The sequence below is a fragment of the Vigna unguiculata genome, chromosome 9 (genome assembly GCF_004118075.2).
Source record: "Vigna unguiculata cultivar IT97K-499-35 chromosome 9, ASM411807v1, whole genome shotgun sequence".
NCBI lineage: Eukaryota > Viridiplantae > Streptophyta > Magnoliopsida > Fabales > Fabaceae > Vigna > Vigna unguiculata.
Window position 1 is genome coordinate 801,224 of NC_040287.1, and position 19,466 is coordinate 820,689.

Genomic DNA, 19,466 nt, shown 5'->3' on the forward strand with positions numbered 1-19,466 from the left:
TATGCCCATATAATAACCACATGAAAACAGAAAGAGAAAAAAAAAAAAGGATTGCTGCATAAAAACAAGAAAAATATCTGAATGTAAATATTATTTAACAGATTTTTTTATAAAAAATAAATTGATATTCTTTTTACAGTGAATAGTTACAGATACATTCTCTACAAGAATATCGTGATTATACCCAGTCTCCCAACCCCCCCACCCCCCTTTTCTTTTTCTCGCTAGCAGAATTGTAATAAAAAGAATTCTGCAGGTATTAAATTACAAACCCCCTATAAAAATTGAAAAAGAAAACCCAAGATGTGTTATGTACTGGGGAGACATCGTACTCAATGGAAAACTTGAGTAGCGTAGTATTCGCTTTCATTAAAAGCAGGTCTCAGACTTTCCTGACACATGAACTCCAAGGGAAAAGAGACCAGGTGACCCTTCACTGATGCTAATCTCTCCAAGGGATCGGTGTTCTTAATGCCTCCATCACGATAGGATTCCAATTTTTCTGGGGCTATTCCTAAATCAATGGTCGTGTGACCAATCCTTTCTTTCCAAAAGAGCACACTTTGTCTGAAGGCATGTCTGCAAAATCATTACCATTAAAATAAATGTTAGGGACACAAAAATGGAGAGGTTTCATCGAAAGATGTACGATGGGCAATGGGCAAAATTACCATTAACATACCTGGTGTGTATCAGATCATTAGGTACGCAAGAAAAGACATCCTGGTAAATTGCAGTATTTGTCTGTAAAACGTATGCAGGGATAATTATCAGTTTTATTATTGAAAAAAATTCTGATTAAGCTATTCAGAATCACCACAAGATCTCCAAGAGGAACTCAAATCACCTAGAAAAACAAGTGCGTATTTGTTTTTGTGTGTTTTGTGTCCGCAATGTTACGAGGCTAACCGTGTAAAACCGAAAATATATAATCATAAATATCTTGTACAACTAAATAGTAATGCAACCTAAATAACTTCCCACGGGCTTTGGTGCATTGCAGTGTAAAAAGACTCTGGAAGAGTCAACAGTTAGGTGCAAAACTTTCATGCCATAAAGTTCAAGCGCGATCTTAGGCAGATCACAGATGTCATATCCATGTCCGTTATCCCCCACACTGAGATTAGAAGTTAAACTGACACTAAGAACTGACCGTGTTAGATATTTTGGCAAACCTTTTTTTAATATAGTTGGCCACATGGATCAAATAATATCATCATTTACTCGTCATAAAATCAAATCCTCAGCAACTTCATTAGGTTTTAAGTCCTTTTAACGATTTCAACAAGATTTTTCTTAGTTTACCTTTACTTCCAACTTACAAGGGTTTTCTCCATTATATCCAACTCAAACAAAATTAATGTTGAAGTAGGCAATTTGCTATTTAGCCAAAAAGAAATTGAAAAGAAAAGAAAAGAAACCTCAAAACAGACAAAATGAACAAGCAAATCTGTATCAGATATCATCAATTCCGGTCTTCAATAATTAACTAAATGGAAGGGCAATGACATAATGAAGAAAGCAGAGGCCACTTTAAAGGATAACTATTCATGCATGAAAATTCCATATAACACTAGTAAGTTTATAAGAATATATCACTTAAAATACCATTATTCATATCAAAAGAGGTGAAATTAGCAACGAATATCAACATTCAATTGTTCTTACTACCTTTGCAGTTGCCACCCAAATATCCTTGTAAGTAGATTCAACAACTGGGTCCATTATTTGATTGTCCTGAGGAAAAGATATTAAAATAATCATTACAAATCAGGCACATGAAACAACTACTTACTAAGAATGTAAAATTAACAACCTCTCCTGTAGGGATACCCAAGTGCTCAGACCATAAAGACAATCGAAGGGTCGAGGAAAACTTTCCAGCTTTCCAAGGTTTTCCATCCATATAAGAACCAATCAACTCTCTGTCTTCTATAACTATGGCAATCTGAAATCCAGTGAGAAGATTAAAGGAACAGAAAGGGGTTAAGTAATTATGCATTAACAGATAACATAAAGCCAAAAATAAGAATATAAAAACATGGTAAGCAGACGAATTTATTTATTCAACACAACATTAAAGGTGACTAAAAGAGGGTTTGCAATAAGACAGACCTGCCAGTTGAAATTATTCTTTCATTAGTTACATATTTCATTTTATTTTAGGGAGTTCCCTCAATTTGTTAACACAGTTAAACTATAAAAATAAAGAGTAACATTGAACTGAAATCGTATGCTTTTGTGAAAGCACGGATGGTTTGTTTATATTTATAAACAGAAATCAATAAAATAAATAGAGGAGATTTTATATCCTCCACTAATAAAGATACGATCCTAGAGTGATCTTGATATTTCTGATTATAAAGATATGATCATGATATCTATAATTGTAAAGATACGATTCTTATTTCTGTAATTATCACAAACACATTTATGTCAAACTAATGATTTTAAGAAGGAAATTCAAAGTTTATCAAGGCTGAGAATTGGATTTGCAGTCTACACCCATATTTTCTAATAAAATGTATACACAACACAAGATAACTAAATATCAGTTGCATTAGGAATCAAGTGATACATTAATGTATCCTGATAAAATGAACCAAGTGTTCGTGGGAATTAGTAAGTAGGCAGTTGCAGTCAATTAATAAGTCAAGGAAATAATCTCCCCTCAGACTACCAAGAGTCTACAGAGATGAATATATGTATAATTTATGCACACATGCACATTCTCCTGAATAATAAAGTATTCTCATTCTCAATTCTCTCAAACATTTATTTCTATATTTCTCCTTTTCCCCTCCAAATTCAACAATTGCAACTAACTTGTTTCTATAATGAAATTTAACACGGATAAAAATTATTTCAATGAGGGTGCATGAAATGAGAGACTGAGAACTTAGTACAAGTTAATTTGAGTCCCTAGTCAAACATGTGCAGCATATAAAGTGAAAAGGGCATGGAACTGTACCTCAGAATCTCTGGAGCCAAGTAAGCTCCTATCATTAATATTAGCAGACCCAATCAAAGTTATACAATCATCAACAATCATGATTTTACTGTGAACATACACCTGCAAAACAGTTTAAACCATTAAGCTGACTGAAACGAACTTTGTACATAACCATAGATGTATAAGAATACCTGGCTGGTTGCCACAGGGCCCCCATTAAGTCTACCATAAGACCTTAGACCATAGAAAGAGATGTAGTCGTGTATTTTAGGACCAAGAAGTTCATAAAGATTATGCAAGATGGAATTCTGCCCCCTGCAAATGGTTCGATACTGCCAATGCATTATGGCTCTTACAGATGCTGCACCACTATCATCAAGGCCTCCCTAGATAACTCAAAAGTCAGTCTAACATTTATGCAAAAGCAATATTTACAGTGTTTAAATAAAAACAAGAATAAAATTGATAGGAACCTGGAAGCCAGGCAGCAGTGGTATGACAATTATAACCCTGAAAGTTTTTTTGTCATTGTAAGCTCGCATAATTCGTCGGTATAAAGCTTCTAACACACGATTCCTTATCATCTCATCCCCAGAAAGACCTGAGATAAAAAACTGATTCTGGAATATGTGCCCAGGGATGAATTACAACAGTCAGAGAAAGGTCCAGAACAGATTAAGAATGTAATAAAATTTACAACAACTACTTTAAATTTGAAAAAATGAAGAGAGGAGCAGAAGATATAATATTGCTTCATCATTTCAAGAATCCATAAATCCTATCACACTACATATTTATTAGAACATATATTAGCATATTATTAGAATACAGATAAATAATTTTCTTTTATTCTAATATATGCTAATACATTCTAAAATAAAAGGAGGAAGTTTGTTTAATACCTCAATGTAGATGAAGTATTCAGCTTTTTCAATAAGAGAACAATAAGCACTGTGGATGCTCTCTTCGGTTTGACTTGTTCCAGCAGACCATTGACTCACGCTCCTAATAACCTATCAATTAAAAGGTTTCTTGAGAAAAAAATCGAACAAATGTTGAAAAATTAAAAGGATATCAAGACAAGCGCAAAGGGAATAAAACAGTGTTTAATACACGCCTGTGAAATTTAATAATTCCAGCAATATAGTTTACTCTTTTATGTTGCAAAAAATGGATAAAAGCCAGGTGTTAAAAATATCTGACTTTTCTCGATAAATAATAGTTAACTATTAAGTATAGGTCATGAGAACAACGCACTTGGCAACGGCAGGAAGCAAGAGGACCAACTTGTCCTGATTCCTCAGGAAAACCTCCCTGGTCACCCCGTTCTTGCGTCTCCCACCATTCTGGATCTGTATTTTGCAAATCAGAATGAGCCATTCTATCAAGAGGCATTTTCTCACGATCATACTCAGAATCCAGATCATCTACAAAGCCCTTCATTGGTGTGTCTGAACCAAGTGCTACAATTTTGGCCTTGCGAAATGAAAAGGGAAGACCAGTGCTCATCCTTCTTGGCTTCTCCTGGTAATGTGGAGAGGAGATTACACCATTACACTTTTGGTCTCCTTCATGAGTATCCAACCCATCAGACTCCTGGGGCAAAAGTAGAGGAATATCTTGATCTTGGGAAGATGAGGAAAAAGAATCTTCTCTTTTAAGAACTGTTTGATTGTCTACGTTCCCACTTTCAATCTGTATCTCTCGGCTTCTTCCCAAGTAATGTGGAATAACCATATGATGCTGAGGCATTAGTAATGGTATCGCTTCCTCATATAAAGCTTTGTTCCTCTGATGTGAACAAAAACAAGATTATTTCCTATTGGGAATATAGGAATAGGGCTGGAATAATGCAAGGCATGCAATGGTAGAATATGACTAACCTTTGCATAATTCCATCGCTGAACAAAGTGCCTAGCAATGTCACGGCAAGGTGGTCCCCAAAGGGCACAATGAACATCGTGCCAAGGCATACGAGGATATTTCTCACGATCCAATTCATCTTTCATTGTATCTTCCCATGAATTTGGTTCAGATTCTCTGTCAATATTGAAAATAAAATATGACTTGTGTTCAACAGGTAAGAGCTAGTCTCTAATCAATAAAAGATGAATGACATATTGTCACACATTCCAAGTGCAACCTTGCCAATAGTTTTCTTTGGAACTTTCATAGATATTTATTGGGGCACATAATATATTATATATGTAAAATGTTAGGACCAATCTTAGGAACTGATATAGAATTGTATACCTGTATAATTAGGAATACATATTTTACGACCAATACTAACACAACACTAATGCATATAGGGTCAACTGCAGACACTCAGCATAAACTATTGTCTGAGTTAGAACAAAGCTTAATAGTGAATTAAAGTATTGAAGAGAATTTGAATTGCTATGGGAAATGCACTAAATGAAACATCAATGCACTTAAACACGCAGTTGTAAACAACTACTACTTTTAGGGCATCTTTCTTTTTTACAAAAAAATAAAAAATAAAAATTGCAGGTGTACAGAGAAGGGTAAGACTAGGTGTAAATGAAGCATTTTCCATGAAATGTACAAGTTCAACATGAATAGCTTTATGAGAATACTGAGGTATCACTATGTTCTTTGCCATCCCAACTGTGTTGCCACAACAAACAACATCAATCATATGCAGTACCTCAAAATATCATAAAGAAAGAAGAAAATGCAAAAAACGAGGGGGACCAAACCTGACCCATTAATCCCTAATACTACAAAACGGTAAAATAAATCTATCCCTAAAAAACTCAAGACAAATAAAGCTAGGAACATTATCTCAAGTATAACCCTGAGATCTACTACCAAACTGAAATCTTAAGAATTTATAATTTTTATAATTACTTTTTAAAACCATTTCTATATAAAAAATTACTGGAACGAAACATTTTAGTTAAAAAAATGCCTTTTCTCTCAATTTCTGTGTTTGCTCTTCAGCAGTGCTTGGTTGAAGAGGAGAGCAGAAATTAGGGGCCAAGATCCCTCTCTCCCATTTGTGCCTCCCTTCCAATATAGGAAGGATATATAGAGAAAGAGAAATGATTCATATATTTTGGACTGTCTTGACTATATTGACCTATGATTTTATTTTACCTCCACACCCCACGTAAACCAAATAAGGGGACCCTCCCCTCTCCTCCTTTGAACCAAACCATGCATAATATAAGCACCATTTTCTTACTACTCTATAACAGATTTTGAGTTACTACTGCTGCATATAAACACTCTCATTGACTAAACATTTTTCAAATAATTAAAGTGTTTTCCTTAGAATAAAATAAGAGTCTTACAATCTCACAGCATGCTAAACAAAATCTTACAAATGTGCCTTCGTGATTATACACTCTATTCACAAAACTTACCTTGGGTTATAATAGTCTTTTCCCGGCCAGATTAGAGGAGGGAAATCAACCACTTTATGCTCAGATGTGTCATAACGACCAAAGCATAAATCCAGTCCTCCAATAAAGCAGATATGGTTATCAATAATGACAAGTTTTTCATGGTGTGACCTGTAAGTAATAATCACAAACAAATAAGAAACCAAAAACGTGCAGCATAATTGATCTTTTCTTGGAAAAAATATAAGTTTGTTATAAGACCATATAGACTAAACACCAAGTTTTCAGTAATTCCATACCACAGGTAAACACCAGTAGAAAAGTGGTCAGGATAGCGTAATACCCTCACATTCTCATGAATGCTAAGAAGCTTTTTCTTGCTATAAACACTGTTGATTTTCAAAGCAAGAGCCACCTCTTTGTAGAGAAGAATGTAAATCTGCATTAAAAATAATTCACGCAAATCTCAACACTTCCATGGAAATAAAGGAGTTGGGATATGCATTGCCCAGGATGCATACAACACAGATGAGTACCTTTGCAACTACATGTTCATAGTATAGACCGTACTAATCAGCTATTAAGTTATAAAATCAATTGATCTACTCCTTTCCACTATGATATTAAAATTCATTTATAAAAAAATACAGTTCTATATGCGGTATGAACATTCAGCCAGTACCATTCATAGAACAAACAATAAAGCAAATCGTGGACCTACTTGTTCTACCAAGAGAGGGGAGATCCATAACAAAATTTTACTGAGTCATTTTCAGAAATATCCTAGCACTATGCAAGGCAATTCAAAGATAACAAGCAATCATTCCTCCCTACCTAATCACGTAAAATGCAAGGATTTGGCTCACATACGACAAAAAAGCAGAAGCATGGACACTGTCAAAAAATTATTTGACAGGTTTTAATACATTGCTCAAATGGTTTTTGACTGTTTTCTTAAAGTCCATGATTCATGCGCTATGTAATGACTCAGTTAGAAATAGGAAAAAAAACTGTTGAAACAAGATGCTCATACAGAAACCTGGGAGAAGAAAAATAGACCATAAATTTAAATGTGTACCTACAGTGAAATTTAGGCCAATGTCCAAGGATGAACACAATATTCACTTTTACTAGTGAAGATTACAAGGAGCAGTTAATCAAATTTCAAACCCTTAGGCCACACAAGCATATTTATGGGTCCATATCCATTTTGCTTCAGCCAAACCAAGGGTTCAATACAGGTTAAATGTGGGCAAGGCCCAAACTGAACACAGATACTTTGCAATGAAAAATAAATTCAGGACCAGAAACATAGAACAAGGAGTCCTCCAGTGAAAGACACAACATTATTACATTGGAAAACGAATGCAGATAAGATAACTGAAAGCCGTCATACTAAAATCCTTGGAATGGTTGTTTTGTACTTATCCTTTACAAGTTAAATAACCCAGAAAAGAGTCCCTTAAAAAGGCAAGGCATTGTGCAAGAGTTCATATAAATTGTTACCTGAACCCCTTGCTTAGCTTTTCCTTCCAACAAATTATCAAGCCTTGATGAAGCATGAGTGTGAAAAGGTCGCCGTAGATACAGTTCTGGGCACAGCCACCACCCACAGATAAATATCTGCATGAATCTCTCAATAATTGAGCATAATCTTTAAAACAACCATTAATCTCTCTCTCTCCCTCTCAGTCTCTACCTTTCTACCTGTGTATGGGTGTATGTTCATATGTCACAAAAGTGGGCCAGAATATTAAGGCAGTAGAAAAACAAACCTCTGATTTTGCAGCCTCAATTGCAGAAGCAATGGCCTCAAATGCCGCTCGCCCATCAATAAACCACTGGGCTTGACTTCCATCTTCAATTAAGCCTCTTGGAGGAGCAAATGAACCATAACGGTGAGGATGACACCAGCCTTCAGGAGGCCTGAGTCCAGCATCATTAATTGCAGCAACCCAATCTTTGACTTTACTTCTACTTTTCACTCTAATTCTGATACTGCGGATTCCACAAGCCACCTATAATATTTAGATAGGTGTTAAAGTTTGAAAAGGTATGTTCCTCTGTATAGTACTACCATACATCTGATAACAACCAATCGTCAGCTAATTGCTAGTAATTACATAAGAATAAACCTCAATTCGGTCCTGAAAAGAATTTTGGAACATCAATTTGGTTGTCAAAAGAAAGCTTTCAAATTCCCAAAGTTACTAGTTTACCGGGATTGAACATTAGGTGACCAAATATTATCATTAGAGGATTAACTTGATGTTCTGAAACTATTTCAAAGACCAAATTGGGGATTTATTCAAGATACGATACAAAATAAACAGATTTAAGCACAAAATAGCACCCATCTCACCTTGAATGAATGGCGTAATGGATTACGTTCCTTCATTTCACTTGCCAGTGATAAACGACCATCCCCATTCCCATCCGAGGCCGGCAGTACATCAAAAACAATTATGTCCAGCGGCTGTGTATCAAAAGGATCTGCCAGCAATGCCAAAAATCCAGGTTTCAGTACAGCCCATACCTGTACATAAAAATACAGGGAAGTAATAATGTAAAATTAAACCAAATATAATAAAAGTTACCAAAAAAATATTTAAATAACAAGATAAGTAAAGCATATCCAAAAGCAGGATTTTTTACCTTTTGCCAGTTGTCATTACAGCAACTGAAACAGTCAGACAAACAACACTTTCTGGAGTCTTCATCCTTCAGGATTTTGGGCAAATGTTTCACCATCACATATTCTTCCTTTAGCTTGGGGCCATATTCAGGTGAAAAAGATAACTTTGATACCTCCAAAAACTTGCAAACCTGGAGCATAAAACTTCTTATAGTAAAAATAGCATTTAGTGATCATAAAAACCACAGTTTCAACAACAAATCAAATGGAGGAGATAAAAAATCCATTAAAACAGCCAAAAATTAACTTAATTAGGCATGGACTTCAACTGAAAATAAAATATGTTGTACAAGTTCCAAGGTCCACATCACATTACATGTATGAAATATGGCTACCAAAAACCATGGCAGTAATTTGTTTAAATTCAAGCCCCGCAGAACCAATAGGCAGCCCAGAGCACAAGCTCCCGCAGAACCAATAGGCTATTTCCAGACTAGAACCAGAACAATAACCAATTCAGCCACACTAGAAACAAGATTCATGATGTCAGCATTCCCGACAAATCTAGTAATCAAATGCCAGGATTTCACAAGCAAAGTGTGTTGACAAACTTGGATGATCAATATTTATCAATAAAACTAATATCTCATAGGCTCTTTGGTGCAACAGTAAAGTTACTAGCTTGTGATCTAGTACAGATGGATTTTACTCATGGAAGCCCCTCAGCTAATGAGGGGGCATGGATGTGTACATTTGAGTATCTGATACTTGCCACCCCCACAATAGTAGGATAAGCATGCATCTGGTCGATTACAACGAAACTAATATTCAAAATTAAGTCATTCCATTGCCACAGCGGTGAAGAGACATGTCTACATTTACTTAACAAATAACCCAACCCATAACATCAAACTGTAATATTCTATGCATATGTAAAATGTCTGACACAAAAATGACAATGAAAGGATGACTGTGTTTCATAACATGACAACATAAATTTTCAAAAGCTCATGCACAAAGCATACCTCATGAGAATTTACAATACTGATATTTCCCAAAAAGTGATTCAAATATCCTTGCATTGCTCTCTTTGCCCTATCTGCAATTGACTGCTGTCTTCCCAAGGCTGGTCGTATAATTGGTAGAGCAGCACTAGATGGAACATCTCTGCACAAGAAACAAACATATAGAATATTATGATCACAAATCAACATGTTACAATTATAGAGTGCTCCATACAAGTTGCACGTTGGGGATCACCTGTCCTTAGCACTTTCATGAGTTTCATCAGTATGCAACGGGATTGTTTCATCATCACCTTCATCGTCATCTTGCTCCATAGCATTGTGTTCTCCAATTCCTAGATTTTGAAGCCATTCTTTAACCTTTAATATAATATTTCAGTGAACATTACATCAAAATCCAAACTTAGCTAGACACAAATGATATCGACAAATAATACAATAATGTACTGTAGCCATTTTGTATATATCATTAAAGAAATATAAATAACACTGCTCACCTGTTCCTGCTTCTCATGGATTTCCTCAATGATGGCACGTTTCTTTAATGCGAAATGCAAAATAAACACTTGATGAGCTTTCTTCATTAGCTCCCACTTGAACTGGAATGCAAATGAGATATATAAGTATCCTCCTGTAGGAATGAAGACTGAAAGAAATAAATATTTAACAAACAATGCTTCTCTTCCGTCCAAATATCTCCAGAGACAGCCACGTAGGCCAGGCCAACATTTAAAACTAACATACCCCAGTGCCAGAAGTTTCCAAGCTATGCAAAGTTATAGAGGATAGTCATTGCACGCAGTCTTACCCTTGCATGTACAAGGAGACTATTACCGGATATGAATTCATGACAAACTGGTCACCAAGGCTCAACTTTACAGCCAAGTCTTGGGCTGCCCCTCAAACAAGGCCAATAAAGGTTTAAAACTATTGCTCCCACCACCATTTATTTATTTACTTATTTATGTCTTTCTTACACGCACTTCAACTCTAAACAACTCCAAAGCTGATGAACAGCAGAAGTAAATGCGCAAAAGCTTAAAGTGTAGTTCGGAGAAAGTAAAATTAATAGGAAAAGTCCAAAGCTACTAAGTTGCAGTGTTAGGAAAATAGAAACAAACTACATAGCCATTGCATCACGAATTTCTGGTTCAAATTAAACCCTACGATAAACTTGCCAAATACATACACACGTACGTACTACATATATACGCACGCGCACGTACAAACACAGCGTATGAAGAACCAATCGGATTCAAATAAAGGATCCAATTCGCTTGGATTTTGCTCGCTTTAGCTTCACACAATTGGCACCAGTGCTTGCGATCAGAGATTTCCTTTTTATTAAGAATTGAATTCCACGAAATCACGAACACACAATGAGTGTGAGAGAAGATGGCACGTTACCTGTCTGTACTGAACCTGAATGGTGTAAGAGAGTTGCATGGGGCTGATATCGCTGGCGTCGGGGCGAGACACGGAGACGATGGAGGCTTTCGGCAATTCCTCGAAAATCCGATTGGCCTCAGCACCGCTGTGCCGGAACGACGGAGCCGATGACATCTCCTCCGCAGTCGCAGCCGGCGGAGACGGCGGTGGCGAGGATTTCATCTGAACGTAGCGCGGACCGCCACTGGACATCAACTGCTCCGTGGCCATTGAAATTGAATCGACGTCGCCGGCGATAGGAAACGATTAGGTAATCGAACGCGACACGTTCCAAGGAAGAGGTGGTGCAACGACGTCGTTGGTGGTTTCGGATCCAAAAACAAATTCAGAGAGAGAGAGAGAGAGAGAGAGAAAGAAAGAAAGAGAGAGATAGAGAGAGATAGAGAGAGAAGAACGCTAGTTTTCTTAAGAAGAGGAAAACTCGGAATAAGAGTTGAACTATGAACAACGCCAAAAGAGTGCGCACAAATTTGATTTCTTCTTCACTCGCCTTCTAGTCCTTGCCTTTTTCCCTTTCCAACAAAAATCAATTAATTATATAATTAAATCTAGATTCTAAAATAATTTATTTTACAATTTCCTTTGCAAAATAGCTAATGATTAAAAATTATTAAATTGTAAATTTATGTTAGAAAAACCATTCAACTCTTTTGACGTTTCCAATATTATTTTTTAATTAGATCCTAACTTTTGTTTCTATAACTTTTGCAATAAATTAAGGGAAAAGGGGATGGATGCTTCTACATTTTTAAAAATTAAACATGACATAATAGATAGTTCTAAAGCTTAATTAAGGAATGTGTGATATAAAAAAATCTAAAAGAGATTACTCTCCATATTCAAAATAAAACAAAAATTAAAAGAAAATATCATATAGAAAAATTTTAAAGCTATTAAGGTGAAAATATCATATAGAAAATAATCCAAAAGATTGTATCCAAAATTTTAATTGTTTTTTATTAGTGTGATCTAGATGGGTATTATTATTTATTTTGTTTGGATGCAATCTAGAAGGTAGAGTTTGAAAAGGTGTAGAAATAGTATAAGATTTAAAGAGTGGTTAGTTGAATTTAGGGTTCAACGTTTGAATGGTAGGTTCTTGATGATGGGTCAAAAGACGGCTAAAATGGATTTGCAAATTCTGTGGTGGCTCATTAATTTCATGCATTGGTGAACAAATGGTGGAACTTTCGTTTGACCAAAACACACTTTAAACAATATATTGGTAAATCATGTGTCATTTATAAATCACCAACAATTATCAAACACTTGCCTCAAATTTAGTAGTAAGAAAGAATGTGTCACTCAAGTGAAAAAAATTACTTCACCAAAGTTGCAAGTTTGAGATAAGACTTTGGTAATAGTATTTCGTAATACTCTCTTTATTCAAAGAAAAAACGAAAAAAGTTTTTAAAAATAAATTGTACATTCATGGTTATAGACAAGTAAAGCAGAAATAACATAAATTTAAATTATATAATTGTTTTCTAAACAAAATAACAGTAACACTAAATATGTGGTGATATGTTGATGTTAACGTCCTCGATATTAATCACCGTATTTAAAGTATAATCTATATTTTACAGTTGAAGTTTCTATCACACATTTGTTTTTAATGAAAAGTTGTTATCACTTGCTTTGTAAGAGCTGAAATTATAAAAAGAAAAAATAAGAGATAAAACAATAAAGATATAGTTATTTGATTATTAAAACTTTAGTTAACGCTATTATAGTTTCTTAGTTAAAAGAAAAATCTGAAAATATAAATAGATTATCTTATTAGTTCGAAATTAAAACTGAAAAATTGCCAAGTTTTATCATATACAAAAATATAATTATTTAGAGACATTTTCGTTGGAGGATGCAATTAAAAAGAACTCATGAAGCAGTTTAAAAATTAAGTTTTTAAATTAATTATTTCAATTCCGACCAAGTTCATCTGACAGTCATAGGAACAATCATCATTACGGTATTGTTCGCTTTGGAGCATTTGAGCTTCGTTACAGTTTTATCTTTAAAAGGGGTCTCGAAAGTGGAGAAAGATAAAAATATTTAAACTTTGCTTGATATCGACTCCTAAACGATATGAAACTTATTGATTATTAGACTGTGGAACATTAATGATTTAGCAGGTGTATAAATCATTTTAGAAAAAATTACTAGAGATGTGTTTGATTGTACTTTCGTCTTTTTTAACATTTTTAAAAAATAGTTTTGAAAAACTGTATTTTAGAAAGTGACAATGAGGAATGTATTTTTGTCTTTAAGTTGTAAAATTGATTTTATGAAAATAAAGGTGCAAAATTAGAATAAAAACTTTTGATGATACGCAAAAGGTTGTGTATAGTTTTTTATATGAAGAAACAAGTCTTCGAAGACAAGTAATTTGCCTCATTTTGCAAATGCAGATTCCAATTCTGCATAAATCATCTCGACACGAAAAACCATATAATAAATTGATGCACATGGTTCCAGATTTCAGAGAAGAAAGAAACTTATCAACAATTCGTTATAAATATTTATATTCATTTAAAAAGGCCTTGTGGGCAATACTATTTTTTTAAAAGGAGGAAAAACTTATGGAAATTGTGTCCACAACTTCAAAATAAACTTGGTTCATGCATATACATTTATGTATAAGAAAAATATCCCATTACCTCTATTAAGTCATAACTAAATAACTATAAAATAATAAAATTTATTCAAAAGACGAAATAAAAAATTTATTTGAGATCTTACATAAATTGGGGATATAAAGACAAATTATATATAGGGTTAAATATGTTTTTGGTCTTTTAACTTTTAGTGAATTTTAGAATTAGTCAATTTTAACATTTTGGACCAATTTAATTATCCATTTTTCGAAATATGTGGATTTAGTCATTTTAATCAAATTTTGTTAAATTTATTTGACATTTTAAGTACATTTCATAATAATATTTAACTTAACATTAAAGTAAAAATGTATCAACCAATATAAAAAACTTAAATATAATTCTGAAATGCATATGAAATATCAAATAAACCCAAAAAAAATGGATTAAGATAACTAAATCCACATATTTTGAAAGATGAAGAATTAGATTGGTCCAAAATTTTAAAATGAAAATTAGCTGAAAGTTAAAAACATATTTAATACTTATTTATTATATTTGTAGTACAAAACAGTATTTTAGATAGATAAATGTCGTTGGATACTGTGCTAAGGACACTCCCTTTTAAATGTGGTACTAGGTTAAAATTCCCATTAAATTGATTTCTGTTCTTATTCGCTAAAGATGGGCTGGGCTTAATATCTATTTACAAGACAACACTGACTACTATTACTTTATGCACCCCCATATTTACCAAGTACACTCTACAATACTAGGAAAAGACTCAAACACTCTTCATCATTTCACCCCACCACACCACTATTGTTACTGTTTTCACCACCGCTAGCTAGCGCACACACGGAAGAAAAAGAGAGAAATGCATAATAAAACTCATTTTTTTTGGAAAGAACTTTATGAGTTATGATTTTTTTTTTCAAAAATTTCATTTTAGAAAATTATTCAGAAACAAATTTCATGTTTTAAAAGCTCTATGTCGAAAATATGCTCTGAAAATTTTGTTCCGAAAATTCTATGATAAAAATTTTGTTTCAAAAATGTTGTTTCGGAAATCCCAAAAAACTGGTTTGGAAAACTCGAGAAATATATAATTTGGAAGTTATTTTCCAGAAGGCAAAAATGGTCATTTCAAAAGTTTGAGGAGTGCGTCAAAGAAATTGTTCGGGATGCAGAAAGTAGAAGCCCAACAATAAAGGAGCCCATGAGAAATAGTACATGCAATGGCCCAATAGCAAGTGAATAATACCTATTCTAAAAGTCTTTTATAGATTGGATTGAAATTAACTTAATCAGAAACAAATTCAACTCAATCTATTAAACTATTGATGTGATTGAATCATTAAATTATCCAACTCCACAAACCCTACAAATTCTGACCAAATATAAAACGCAGTTTGAAAATAACACATTTAAAAAAGACCACATAAAAATTGTATTTACTTATATCTTGTTTTCGTGATTCCTACCAACCCTTTACATAATAGACATTTGACCTAGATTCTTTTAGGTGTTACCCTCTTTCAAAGTAATATATAGTATGGTAGGTTAAAGTGAAAAAGTAAACAAAATTGAACCGTTTGTCGAATTTGGATTCTTTGTTGAGTTTTATTGTGATGTTTCTCACTATGTTTCCGTAATACATTGATTATACTAATTTTGATGTTTTAAAATATATTAAAAAGATAATTAAAGTACCAACACAATGTATTTTTAATATTCAGTAGAGGACAATATCAAAAAACCAATAGAAAATCTGGACTTTCTCAAAACCCTAATTAGAAATATTTTCAGTACTGACTTATTTTTTTCAATTTATAAATATTTTTTAATTTTCTTGGAAAAAAATAAAGTACAATATAATCACCATTTTAACTCATTTATTATCTTTTTAAGCATTGTTCTTTATTTTACACATTTTAGTGTAAAGACATTATATAGTTGAAGGAGAAAGTTAAATCAATCAATTGAATTAAATGATTAAAGTAAACATATATGTTAAATTCAAAATACAGGGAATATTATACTGACCCAACATGACAAGAAAGATAATAAGATAAAGTAAACTACATATATTATGGGTACAATAAAAAACTAATTAAAATAGAATAAAATAATTGATCCTATCTTAACATATATTCTATATATCTTGACTACCAAAACTAAATTTTGTTCTTAATACTTAAACAAACATACATACATAAAGAACGGATAATTCCATAAATCCTTTTTGAAAACGCATAATTAATTTCGGTTGCCACTGCCATATTCAGTGCAAATTTTTGTCTTTTATTTCTTTCATTTTGCTTTTAGCATCGCAACACAATGGAATCTACTGCATATGTGAAAACGACACTTTGAACAACTTAAGACGTTTTGTGTCACTTTAATATCTAATTATACTATGTATTTGGGTCCCACTGATGTTGGGAGGTCAAAAGTTAGGGCATTAATTGTTGGTTCATGCACCTTCTAATTTTCCTATTATTTTTTCTAACTCAGAAATTATTGAATTATATATTTATCGATCTTTGGAGGGAAGTGTAGCAATATGATTGAAGGAACTCTTCTTTGAAGAAGAGGTCGTTAAGAATATAAGTGTAAGTCTAATTCCTACATTGAATATAAATGAGAGAGTAGAACATTATATATAAATAAATATCCATAAATCTATTGTTTTAAAGTTTTAGGTTATGAGTGGTATATATCTTATATGATTGAACTTAGGTCTTTTGTATCTCTTTGATAAAACTCTCTTTATAAATCTATCATTCTTTATGTGTCATGCATCGTCAACTCGAAGATTTTATGCACTTATCCACAACAGTTGCACATGTGCATGTTGAAAAAAGTTTAGATGTTGTTCCAGTTACATTTCGTGACGAAGTTTCCTCTTACGTAGTTTTATCATACTATATTGTTGTATGCATGTTCCTCTTTCAACTATTCTTCTCTTTCTTTCGAAAAACATTCGTACGTGATGCACAGTCAAAGAAGAAATTTCTGTTCTTTTGACTGTCAACTGTGTAATGGTCCAAAGGGTTTCTGAGAGTGAACCAGATCGAGAAGCAAAATCAATCAAATTCATTTAATTAAGGATTTTGATTAATTAATCAATTTTAACAAATGTTTTTCAAACAATTATTTATGAATAAAAGTCAAATTAGATACTCATTACTACAATATAATATTTATAAAAAAAAATTAAAAACTTGAATTACATATATTTAAAAAATGTCTGACGTCATTTTTTTCTAACCCACAAAAAACCTATTCGTATTTACTCTCCTTTATTACATATTTCCCAATTCCTTTAAGATTTTATATATAGACTAACAAATAAATTATGTCTTTTCAATACCTTAAAATAGTAAATTAATTATTAAGATAACTGATTAGAAAATTCTTGCGTTTTATTTCATCCATGATAACCATGTTTGATTGATTGACTTGTACAGTTTAGGAAATATGGTTTGTCTTTTTTTATTGTATTAATTATTATTAACTGTTTCTTCTATTAGTTAGATAATTTGTTTATTTACTATGCTAGTTTTTGCATGCGTTTATTAAGACTGTTAATATAAAAACACTCATTTCCCTTACGTTTTGTTCCGTTTGAATAGATAATCAAATTCAGGCTTGTGAAGAAGGATAGAGAAAAAATTCATGTTCTTTAAAAATGATTTGTAATGAAAAGCACGGATAGATTTGGAAGATACATCGTATATTCTATTTACTCAATTAAGCAAAGATTTAAAAAGATTAATAATAAAATTACGTGAATAACCCCACTTCTAAATTATATATGTGATATATATATATATATATATATATATAATAATAATAATAATAATAATAATAATAATAATAATAAAATAATAAGAAATAATGATATATTTATATCCATATATATTATTCTTAATAATATATAATTAATAGTAATAAATATATATAATAATTAAAATTTAACATTTTTATCTTATTTAAAATTTATTTATTTTTATTTTTATCATAATGGTAATTAGGTAATTTTCAATTTTTATCTATTAAAACTTTTTTATTTTAATCTATCACATCACTCAAATCACTTACTAACGTTCATAAAATTCATCTCCAAATCTACTCATTTTGCTTCATAAATCCACTAAAAAGAACACACATATTCATCCACTCAAGTCCACACACATCTATCTTCTCAAGAGAACACAACTTTAATATCTTTTACCATGTTAAATATGTATTATATTATTTAACATGTTACTTACTTCTTAATCTCCTTACCCAACAAAAATTAAACTACTATTTTAAAACAAAATGATAAATACTAGATTTTTACATAATTTTATAATGGAAATATTAATATATTTTTCTTTAATTGATATGTTTATTTTTTCTATTATATTGACAAATGGTAGTTGTTGATATTATGTTACTTTGGTGTTAGTAAAGAGAGTTGAACCCACAACATCCTTCATTCTTCTTTTCATATTTACTACTAAATCAACATTTTTAACTTCTTATATGTTACTTTTGTGTTAATGAGGCAGTGGAACCCACTACATCTTTCATTTTCCATCTTTACTACCAAGTCAACCATATAATTTCTTATATATTAGTTTTTTGTTAATGGAGAGTTGAACCCACAACCTCTTACACCCTCTCTTATGTGGACATGATCATGGTCAAGGGCAAGATCCACTTGAAGGACTTGGAGGACCTGTTACAAGGGCTAGAGTAAGGAAGACAAGAAAGCTCTTTATCAAATTGATTGGTCTTGAATGTTTGAAAAAACTTGTATGAAAGTGATGAAACTTTTGGTGAAATTTTTAAAAGTGGTGAAAAATTTTCAAAAAATGGTTTCTTTATACACGAGCTTTCTTTTCAAGAAAACAAATCGTGTGTGCCTAAATGAGATCATTATTTGCTTAAGTGCCTAAACTTTTGGTGAAGCTTTCTTTTCATTTACAATCAAGCATTAAGTAGTGAGATCATTATTAGCTTATGTGAGATATAATTTCAACTAGTGGATCTTTGTAATTATGATGGCTAAGCTTCTATATAAGTTGAACCATTTTTATGAATGACACAAGTTGAGTTTATTCAGAAATATTAAATTTTAACTCTTTTTCTTAGTAGAAGTGATTCTCCCAAGTTATTGAGTGATTCAAGAATCCTTTGGCTGTATCAAAAGACTTTCCCATCCTTTGTGTGTTGACTCCCTTGGAAAGAGTGATTCTTTCCTTCCACCTTTCATATTTACCTCTTCTTCTTCTTCAACCGAATTCAGAAACCCACTTATGTTTATATTTATTTTATGGTTATATCTTTTGTTCTACTCGCCCAAATTAAGTGATTCTTTTAGCCTAAATTGAAGTTCAAAACATGAGCTATCATCTTATTTTGGAATCACCTCAATAGGAGTTC

The 19,466-nt window shown here is 32.4% G+C and overlaps 1 protein-coding gene across 1 annotated transcript; it reads right to left on the reverse strand.

Annotated features, from left to right (window-relative positions):
* Window positions 1-184: 184 nt before the first annotated feature.
* LOC114163204 (phospholipase D zeta 1) lies at window positions 185-11,643 on the reverse strand. Its single transcript, XM_028047366.1, has 20 exons — window positions 11,392-11,643; window positions 10,482-10,583; window positions 10,220-10,344; window positions 9,985-10,126; window positions 8,980-9,150; window positions 8,687-8,860; window positions 8,100-8,342; window positions 7,831-7,947; window positions 6,624-6,763; window positions 6,346-6,495; window positions 4,837-4,993; window positions 4,211-4,744; window positions 3,856-3,966; window positions 3,427-3,573; window positions 3,145-3,339; window positions 2,972-3,073; window positions 1,817-1,948; window positions 1,672-1,737; window positions 683-744; window positions 185-579 (listed from the first exon to the last, which is right to left on the reverse strand). Exons 1-20 carry the CDS (start codon window positions 11,641-11,643, stop codon window positions 333-335), a joined length of 3,369 nt encoding a protein of 1,122 aa, XP_027903167.1. The 3' UTR covers window positions 185-332.
* Window positions 11,644-19,466: the final 7,823 nt, after the last annotated feature.